General features: G+C 34.9%; 2 protein-coding genes across 2 annotated transcripts; one reads left to right on the top strand and one right to left on the bottom strand.

The window, feature by feature from the left end:
* Nucleotides 1–5: 5 nt before the first annotated feature.
* Nucleotides 6–4,728, bottom strand: LOC107878645 (probable protein phosphatase 2C 39). Its single transcript, XM_016725712.2, has 5 exons — nt 4,439–4,728; nt 2,674–2,916; nt 2,270–2,546; nt 571–725; nt 6–344 (listed from the first exon to the last, which is right to left on the bottom strand). Exons 1-5 carry the CDS (start codon nt 4,469–4,471, stop codon nt 207–209), a joined length of 846 nt encoding a protein of 281 aa, XP_016581198.1. The 5' UTR covers nt 4,472–4,728; the 3' UTR covers nt 6–206.
* A 4,323-nt stretch (nt 4,729–9,051) lies between these two features.
* On the top strand, nt 9,052–10,083 carry LOC107877397 (probable membrane-associated kinase regulator 3). The gene has a single exon (XM_016724047.2). It carries the CDS (start codon nt 9,106–9,108, stop codon nt 9,814–9,816), a length of 711 nt encoding a protein of 236 aa, XP_016579533.1. The 5' UTR covers nt 9,052–9,105; the 3' UTR covers nt 9,817–10,083.
* The last annotated feature ends 619 nt before the right edge of the window (nt 10,084–10,702 follow it).

Raw genomic sequence — 10,702 nt, 5'->3', positions numbered from 1 at the left:
GATCCTAGCAACAACATTCCCTTTATTTGCAGCTGGCAACCAGTGCCAAAATGTTGGAACATAAATGTTTACACAGAAAACAACCATTTGCAATTACAGAATTTCATGAAAATTAAAGCGAAGAACAATTCAAATATTACAGCCCTAACAAAGTCATTTCAGTTGTACAGGTTTTTTCATTTCCCAAGAGTACGCACAAGGCAAAATTATTGGAACCTTACAACTACGCACGATATATCATCGGTACTTCCCTTTTCAAGGGCCTTCTCATTGAGATGCCTCGCAGCTGACTTCGCGTCCTTGATATCTTTGATGCAGTCTGCCGCTTCCTGATTTGACAGTACCTGACATTTTACTCAGAAGTTAGAAGAAATTACACAAATAAGATTAGCATTCTTGTCTTGCGATTCATTAAGTGTAACTAAATGGATCTTATTTATGAGCAAGTCGAGAACTTTAGTCTAGTCTCGCAATGTCCGAAGAGCGTATTTCTTCTGTCTAGGCGACCTCCTATTCAAATATTGAAGACAAAGGAAGTGTCATATTTCTCTGTAAATGGAAGTATCTAACCTTCCATACGCCATCACTGGCCAATATGAGAAAGTCGGTATCATCATCTATGTGCTCTACCACCACATCTGGCTCTGAACTTAGGTGCCTCTTCAAGCTCTTGTCGCCAAATGCTCTTGCCACCGCTAACTGCCCATCAACCCGAGGAACATCACCTGAAGAGAGGAATTTTGTTCGAATGAAAAACTGAGAATCCAAAACTCAAGCACAATAGAAAAGAAGTCACTTCAGATCATCAAACCAAGACGTGGTCCAGAACCCACTAATTTGCGTACTTAAAAGTTCAACCAGGAAAAAAGGGTCATCAAAATATGAAATAGTCAAATCACACGGTATGCTAAAGGTGAGTTCCCTATCAGATAATTGGGACTACCACTCTCTTCTAAAAAGTGGAGCAAATTGGAGTGCCAAAAGCTGATCAATAAGATCACAGAAAGAATAACCACAGCTTATGCTAAAAAGCTATCCTATGCAGGCAGACTTCAAGTATTGCATGCAGTGTTGTTCTCCATCCATAGTTTCTGGGCTTCTGCTTTCATTTCACCTCGGAGAGTATTAAAGGAAGTAGACAGGAAATGCAGTGTGTACATTTGGGGGGGAGATACAGAGAAAAAGAAGCCTAGTCTAGTCTCTTGGGAGGATGTATGCCAAACAAAGAGAAAAGGTGGATTAAATGTTAAAGACGGCTGGAAATGGAACATTGCTTCAGTGGGGAAGTTGTTGTGGCAGCTAGTGGTGGACAAGAATTCCTTATGGGTAAGGTGGGTGCATGGTGTTTATATGAAGGAGAATGGCAATATTTGAAACCATATACCTCCTCAGGACAGTAGTTGGTACTGGAGAAAGATCAATTCCCTGAAGGAACTTATGTCAAGTTGGTATCAAAACAATGTCTATACGTTAACAGCCTCTGGAAAGTACTCCATTACCCAAAGTTATCTTAAATTGCTTGGTGATCATGCAGAGCTGAATGAAGCAGAGTTAATATGGACAGCATTAGCTCAGCCAAAGCACAGGGTTATTACTTGGAGGAGCAGACTACTAACCAAGGAAAGAATAATGAGATAGAGGATGAGATTGAGGATGGAGGTGGTTGATCCCAATTGCTGCTTATGTGATGTGCAGGAATTAGAAACTAGCCAACATCTTTTTGTGGAATGCAGCTGGATAAAAAGAATTCATGAGGAGCTCATGCTATCGACTAACACTCACCTGAAGATGGGAAATATGAAGCAGATGTTGCAGGACATAAAAAGTAAACACTGGAAGAAACACAAAAAAGAGGCAATAGCAGCAGCTTGTCAAGCAATGATATACCACACCTAGAAAGTTAGGAACGGGAAAAAATTTCAGAATAAAACCTTTAAAGAAGAGGATATACTTAGACAGATAAAGGAAGGACTTGTACATAGGATAGAGATGCTAAATTCTTCAAAACAAGCCTATAGTAGTAGAGTGTTTATTAGGAGATGAAAGAAATATATAGATGAAATCCTTCACCTAAGAAATACATAAATTAAGTCTAGTAAAGGATAAAACTCATTGGAACACTAAGACAGCGTCCCCGTGCCTGTCCCTCCCATCATTGATGGGTAAATGAAGATACCAAATTGATAGTGATTGAATTTCTTGTACTTCCTCCAGACTCTACAATAAAATTACCAACTCAATAATAAAATTACAAATTATAATTTCGCACCTGGAAAATTGGACACAAAACCACCTCGGTCCTCGATGTTCTTCCTCTCTCTGCCAGGCTCATGGTCAATGGACAACTGCTTGGCTACTCCTTTCTTGCAGATGACAGCACGAGAATCTCCGACATTTGCTACAACTAGTTTCTGACCATTAATCAATATGGCCGTAACAGCAGTTGACCCTCCTTTACCCAAATCAGCAGCCTTGTCCAAAATAGTTGTATCTGTTATGCGGTAGGCTTTCCTGATTGCAGACTCCGGTTCAGCCCAGAAGTTAGGCTACATAACGGAACAGAAAATATGATGATAATGGAAGTCGAGCAAAGAACAACGAGACACAAAAACTGAATGCACAGCAACATGCAAACTTCATGTCAAGCATTCAATAGTAGCACGGATGTATTACCTCGTTTAGAATATTATTGAATAGGTGAGATCGGAGGTACTCGGGAATCTCATGGCTTAAATGGCCATCAAATATTGCAAATAGACCAAGTTCATTTTCACCAACTTGTTTAAATTGTGCAAAAACATAGTCTTCCATAGTGTGATGTGATTTTCCTTCAACCATGTGATACCCATGAGTTATATGCTTTGACATCTTGCTCTTACCTCTTCCAGTATCAGATGAACTTAAACCAACCTTCTCCTGCACACGAAAGAACCGTGTCACAACACTTTCAGACCTCGGGCAATTCCTCATAGTACTTGGAAAAACTTCACGTAGAGGCAAAATTTCCACATAAGTTGTGATACAACAACATATCCAGTGTAATCCCACAAAGTGGGGTCTAGGGAGGATAGTGTGTACGGTGACCTTACCTCTAAGGCCTAGCAACTGAATAAGCAAATCACAATCGAACAATCAATTATCTACATAATGCCACTTGGATTAAAAGGAATAAAGCTTAAGATAAATAGCCTAATAAACGAGGACTAAGTTCTTTATCAGTCCTCCTCTTTTACCAACAACAACAATTGCGACGCCTCAATCCCAAACAAGAGGAGATTGGCTACATGAATCCCCCACTTTTTCGTTTTAAGCCCATTTCACATCATCCGTGGCAGAGCTAGAGGTGCGAAAGGGGTTCATCTGAATTCCTTCATTGAAAAATTAAAATTACGTTGTATATATAAAGTTAAATTTCTTATTTATAAATATATATTATGGTGAACCCCTTATTGAAATTCCTACCTCCGCCACTGCATATCATCATCATAGATAAAATCGGGTCTTTTTTCATCATAAATAATTTCCACCTACTTTCTCCGTCTTTTTAAGCGTTAAGTTCTTGTTATAATTCACCATTTCATCATCGGCTGCGTGTCAGCATAAACTTTTTTTTGCTGAACAAATTAATACCATACACAGCTGCTCTATAGTAGGACTTCCATTTAAAATTTTAAGAGGCAAATTGTGACATTTTCAGTAGCCAACTAGTTCATCAACTAAGTTATTTGATTTCTAGGAAGCCCCACACCATTTCAACTCTGTGATCATTTGTGAAATTTACCCTAAGTTGAATCACCAAGCTCAAAATGCATTCTCTAATCTAAGGATTTGATCCCTCCATTTCAATTGGTTTGTAATTACTTTTCTTTATCCATTTGGAAAAAAAGTGCCTCTTTCTTTCATCGATAATTCTGTAATTCTAACTTTCCATGTTACATGTTTAATCCCATGAATTTAAAAGACATTTTACCTATATTTAACTTGAGATAATAAGATTCGAACATCTTCTCTATTTTCTTAAAGAGATGTCAAATGACAAACAAATTGAAATCAAAAAAATAAATTCATGGACAGCACCAATCACATAAGCAAACATATCTTTGTAACAAACACACTAACCAATATCGTCTTAATCTTCTGCTAATTGAACAAGTTGTTTTGGAGGGAAAAGCCATAATAAACGTAAATTATAAAAATAAAACTAATTAAAAAAATAAAAGATATGTAGTAATTTAGATGGATCATGGATCAAAACCAAACACAAAGAGATCTCTAATTTCTAGTTCCAAACCGATGTCATAAATAGCAATTACGTGCAAATAAGTTGAATTATTTACAATTGATTAAGATTATCACGAGTAATTTACATAGATCAGGATAGATTAATTATGTTTAGGACATTGTGATTTGCAATTTTATTTTAATTATGTATACGTACCTTAATTTTGTCGAGGATTTCACTTCCAGTCATGTTGCAAAATTAATTGAGCCTACGTAGAATATTTATTGTTGTAGTAACAATAATGGAATAGATAAAGTGGAATACGTAAGAGGAAAGAAAGATAAACAAATCAAAAAAAAAAAAAAAAATGCAGAAGAAGATTGTAAAAGGGAAAGTGACAAGTGTACAGGAAAGGCATGACAAGGTTGCTATGATCGACACGTAACCTGTTTTCCATACCCCACTGCCTACAGTTTTGCTACCTGATGTCAAAATAGATCAGTTATTGTTCAAAAATAAAAATTAAATTACTATAATTAATTACATTAAATATAATAGTATCTATTTATCGATTTGATTGTTATTGATTTGTGTTAGGTTTCGTTTGGTTAATATTGATTTGGCATTCAATAACTATTTGGATTGAAATTAATTGAGCTGAAATTATACATGTTTCCCGTGGTACTGTGGGCAGTAAAATTTTATAAATTTAGAGTCCGTACAAAATTCGAATTATATTAAATTCAAAATACATTAATCCCAAATAAATATTATGAATTAATATAATTGAATTAATTATTTAAGTCCAAACATTCATGAATTTAAATAAAGTCTAATTTTTTATTGGGCTAGCCCATTGATTTAAGTCACAAATGGTGAGCACATCTTACAAAGCACAAGATATTATCATATTCTAGAGGCCCAAATAAGCGTCACGTGACAAATGACGTGGCATGCCAAGTCAAGCGAAGGATCCAATAGGACCATGTCACATGTCAAAATGATGCAGCAGGCCCATGAAATCAAATCAATAAAAGGCGTCACGTCACTCAAATCTGATTGGTTAAAAAAGTCCATCTTCATCAGGACTCTTCTCTTTTCCACAACTATAAATAGAGGTCTCATAAAGAACTCTAACAAGAAGCAAGAGAAAATTCTTAGATCAAACGTGCAATTTCTCTAAAAAGCTCAAGTATTCAAATCAAGTTCTTCAACATCAAGACCACAATATTCAAGAACAAGCTCACAAGCCCTTGAATTCAATCACAAGTCAAGATCAAGTCCATCAAATCAAGTTCAAATTCAAGATCAAGCTTAAAAGGTGAATTAGAGGTTCAAATTCAAGATCAAGCTTCAAGCCCTTGAATTTATATTTGAAAAGGCGAATCAGAGGATTCATAGAGATTGTAACACTCGCATTAAAATCAATAAATTGATTGTTGCAATATTTTCTTGTCTCGAATTATTTATTTTTCGGTCTCGAAAATTTTATTGTCCAACAGGTACATCATCAAGATTCATGGGCCACCGAACCATATGGTTGTCCCAATACTGTTGCCCCTCAAACTTGGTTTTTCGTTGTCTATCACCACGATTTACAGGCCACCTAACCATATACTCGTTCCAGGGGCGGATTTAGGGAACTGAGTGGGTGTTCTTAGAAACTCAATAGCTTTCGTGCGGATTCAATATTTATATAGAGTAATCTAGTAAATATATAGGAATTATAAGTTAGAAACTCCACAAACTTTAAATCTTGTATCCGTCTCTGATTCGTTCCACCAACTTGGACCCTATACAAGTTGTTAGATTGGACCGGCTGAAAACATGCTTACATGGTGATGTTATCTATTTTGGATCAAGTTTGCAAGAGTTTTCTCAAAAGATCTCAAAAGATTTCACGTCATTATTTTAGTTTACTGACCAATTAACATGAAATTTTTGTTTGCACACCCAACAAAATTAAATAGACTTATGAGATACTTAAATCAACTTAAGAGTATCTAATTATACTATTGGTCGCGTTCCTTTCTATTTTTGGTTTCTATCATTTTACTTTTCTAATTAGCTTCATGTGTACGCAGGAAAAAAGATATTCAACCGTACGTGTTTGGCTAGAATTTTCGAAGCGGACTCTGACATAGTTAGTTTTGAAATTATTTATTTTGATACTATAGTCTTAATATTATTTTATGTTACATTCAACATTTAACACAATACTATCAACATTCGCTATACAATTTTAAAAAACTACTACATGGCAAATATACCTTCGTTTAATAGCTTGTTTTGGTAGTTGTTGAGTATCGTATTGTAGAGTATTAATTTGACCAATATAACATCTAGCTATATATTATAGTATTACTCCCATTCATTTTTATTGACATGCGTCAGTAACTTATGGATCGTACGCTCAACATTACTAGTCAATGAAGGCAGATATGGACATAATGAGACTTGACATTCTCAAGAGATGAAGTTTCAAAGACCTAGGCTAGGATCAATAACTAAAGGTAATGGAAAGATTAACAAAGATGCCACACATCGTATTCAATCACCGTGAATAAAATGGAGACTTCCACTTAGTGTTCTGTGTAATAAAATGTGTCATTAAGACTTAAAAGATAAGTTCAACAAAGTGGTCTTTGGACTGACTATGTTTATGTAGTATAGAGCGTTGGCTAGTCAAGAACTCTCATATTCAAAAGATCATAAGAGTTGTACAAATAAAGATAATGTTGATATGGATGTAGCTAGGAGCATACCTGGAGATATAAGATTGTGAATGAAGATATTCGGATCAAGATAGGAGTGACCGCACAGTCGATAAGATGCGAAAAGTAAGGTCGAGGTTGGGCATGTAAAGAGAAGATATGGGACTGTCCCGACACAAATGTATGAGAGGTTGATCGTAACGGGCCTGGGGATGGACCTTTTTGTGTGGGCTCCAGTCCAGGTCAAAGGTTGAACCAACTGACCCAATTCTTTCAAAAGTAGCCGTACCACGAAGACTGAAGCACTCACAAAGGCCCAGATCAAAATCGTATAAAATATTCAGAGGCCCAAACTAAATTACTGGACAAAGTGCCACAATGGTGGACCCAAAAGAAGTTTGTTAGGCAGAACTGGGCCCTCAATGGGTCATTCAAAAGCAAAAAGTTTAGAAAAGTTATGGATATATACCGTTCAACCAACTAGTTTATCAACATGATCGAAATATACCCACCTTATTCATTAATAGGTATGTATATCATATGTGGTGTATAAGTATATTCCGTATAAAGTACACACAATATATGCATTTTGTACATATTCAAATAAATAATAACTTAGTTGGCCAAGTGTTTAGAACCGTTTATTATCCCTAAAACTTCTCGTTATCCTTTAATTTATGTGAAAATATTGTATTACTATCTAAAATTTTGCACAGACTTTTAAAAATAGAAATAAAATCTAAATGATGACATCCTAAAGCAAACACAAGTGGGAGACATTGAAATTTCAAAGAACTTTTATTGTCTATTGGATTTGGATTTGTTTAATGCTATGATCCAAGTGGAAGTCCTTGTATTTGCTTTTTTGCTTGATTAATCAAAGAGACCAATGTTGAACTCATCATTATATTTGTCTTGGGATTCAAAGACATTCCCAATATGTTATCACTTGAGTTTTTTGGGTCCCTCCTTCTTTGTTCTTTCACTCTCTCTTTGCTTAACATCTTCTGTTACTTTACTTGAAAGTGTTTTCATATATAGAATCTCTTAGTCTTTCAGGTATAAAGCAACAAAAGCAATAATATATAGTTGGTCTATCCACCATAGAGGGTGGGAGAGTTGTTTTTTTTTTTTTTTTTTATAATCGTGATAATTGATCTGCGTGTATTTCGACTAATTTCAAGGATTGTTTGTTTAATTTCTTTATTTTATTAGTTCGGGTAGATATCGGATAGCTCTTAACTAGAATTTTTGTTGAATAAAACGTTAAGTTCATGATTTCAACCTCACTTTATTGATTACTATACCATATCTTTAGGTGCTCAATCAAAAAGTAGTCGTTTGAGGAAGAAAATAGTTACTCATTAAGCCTACATTTTTTGGAGTTTAATGTCTATATGAACAATGTAAAATTGTAATTGTTACAATTTCAATTTACTTAGAAGATAATTCGAGATAACTGCCAGATAATAAGTAGAATTAGCAACTCAAAATGCATAGCAAACAACATGCTATAACATGTTAAATTAAATTCATAGCGTATGAAAGCTTTTACATGTCCATGCATAGGAGTTTGGAATGGGTTTTCAGCTTGTTGTGTCTGATAGGAACAAAATTATATGTAGTATTGTGTTCAATTAAAACAAGATTAAGTTTAAGTGTCTAAATGAAATTTTTAGACAAGTTTAAGCCTTACGATATATGCAGTATATGTGTTTGGCCTAGTTGTTGATATTTGAACAATCATAATTATGATGATCTGTATCATATTAACAATGTCAATAAACCAGTTATTATTTTATAATCTACATTACGTATCAACATAATTTGATACACTAATATTGGAAAGTCTACACGCTCCCAATATGATTACTTATCCATATAACTAAATTAAATCTAATCTAAAGTTGTCAACTTACATTATTTAAGAAAAATATCACATGATTTTTAGTCATTTAGACCACTAAGCTTCATTAACAAGTCCCAAACAATGGGTCCATTTAACCCCTCTTTAGGGGAAAAAAGCCAACTCTTTATACATTATTCATCTCAACACACACTTTAGTGATGGAGTATAAAAACGTTCATAACTCATATAATCAATCAATTACCTCAATCTCACTAACAAATTCCTTCGATATATTTAGCTCATACATACACAAAAATTCAATGGAGAATCGTACTAGAAATAGCAATAATAATTCAGGTGACAAATTTTCCTTCCCGGTCATAATGCCAGTCCAGGAAGGACAAGAAATGGACTTTGAATTCGGATTTTCTGGGAGTGTTTCACCTGGATCTCCGAAATCACCGGCAGATCATTTGTTCTTCAATGGACGTTTACTGCCACATTATTTCCCATCTCAGCAGGTCACCAATATCAATAGTCCAAGTTCATTTTCCCGATCAATGAGCAGAACAAGCAGTGTTAGTAGTAGAGATTCGCTCTGGTGGTCCTCGCGCAGCAACAGCACAAATAGCCGTAGCAGTTGTAGTAGTAGTAGTGCGAGGACTAGCACGAGCGAATCCTCTGAAAGGAAGTTGTTGAGTCAAGGAAAAAATTCAGCATTTGCTATGTATATGAACTCGTCAAAGTACATGAATTCTTCTTCAACTCATTATACTGGTGTTTCGCCAAAGTGGCAATTTATTGTCACACCAGCACCAGTTATGAAGAAAAATGGCCAATTTGTTTCGAAATCACAGAAAAAGAGTCCCATAGGATGTAAAAGTTTGAAATCGAGGAAACAAAGGAAGGAAAATGGTAAAAGGAAAGTGAGATTTTGGTTTTTGCGAAGACTTCTAAAGAAATTTATGTCAGCATGCAGAGAATGTCATGCAATGGAACCAACAAGAAGAGAGAAACATTCTCGTCGTTGAAATCTATGTTGCTAGGATTATTAAAAAATGTTTGACTGATGAAATTGCGCATTTTGGAGTGTTCGAGTAACATACGTTGAAAGATTGACATTACTAATTGATTGTGTTCTAATAATTGTTGGCTAGTTGAGTTATATGTGGCTAGTGTGGTGACGATTGGCTAAATTTTTTTAACTTTGGTAATTATTGATTTATGATTTTGGGAGAGAATGTTTTTCTGAAGTCACATTATGATTGAACTTTAAGCTTTGATTGTGCTAATTAAGGTTTATGCCATACCTTTTATGTCAAATAGATCGATCATGTTTTGTTTACTGATTTCTTTTAGCTTATTTGTTTACAGATACTTAGGGTTCAAGTCTTAAAAATAACTTCTAATAGAAATGCAAGGTAAGACTGCTTATAATATACTCTTGTGACTTGTGGTTGGCTCTTCCCCGGACCTTACACATAGCGAAAGATTTAATGTACCGGACTGCCCTTTTTGTTGGCCGAAGAATCATATATATCAATTAACTAGTAATAAAAGTCTACCTGTAAGACAAAAATATATTTTTTTTTTTATAAACATCTTGTCTTTGACACTACTTGACCGATTAATTCAGATTCTCATAAAATAAAGTTAACTAAAAGGAAAAGTTTTCTCTAGGCAGAAATTCCATCCAACCCACCACTCACTAGTGGTAAAATACACATCTATTCACTAACTCATACTCGATTACCTCAAACAAATGAATGCAAGATATCTATGAACTTTTTTTTACCATTTAAATAGTCTTTCCCCTTCCATCCAATGCTTGGATGGATAGGCTTGGACGGACAGGAAGGGTGGACAGAGCTTTAGGGTTTTCATGTTATCAAAGATTTGAGCAATATTGAAAATAGA

This window comes from Capsicum annuum, chromosome 7 (genome assembly GCF_002878395.1).
Source record: "Capsicum annuum cultivar UCD-10X-F1 chromosome 7, UCD10Xv1.1, whole genome shotgun sequence".
In the NCBI taxonomy this organism is placed as follows: domain Eukaryota; kingdom Viridiplantae; phylum Streptophyta; class Magnoliopsida; order Solanales; family Solanaceae; genus Capsicum; species Capsicum annuum.
Note: the sequence above shows the minus strand (reverse complement) of the source record. Positions and strands in the feature narration are given on the sequence as shown.

Bases quoted from the DNA above. Each gene is read 5' to 3' on its own strand.
- LOC107878645 (XM_016725712.2), bottom strand. From the start codon at position 4,471: ATGACTGGAAGTGAAATCCTCGACAAAATTAAG. The intron at 726-2,269 runs GTGCGAAATTAT...TCCTCTCTTCAG, and splicing joins TTTTGTGTCCAATTTTCCAG to GTGATGTTCCTCGGGTTGAT. The intron at 345-570 runs GTTAGATACTTC...GTAAAATGTCAG, and splicing joins CCAGTGATGGCGTATGGAAG to GTACTGTCAAATCAGGAAGC.
- LOC107877397 (XM_016724047.2), top strand. From the start codon at position 9,106: ATGGAGAATCGTACTAGAAATAGCAATAATAATTCAGGTGACAAATTT.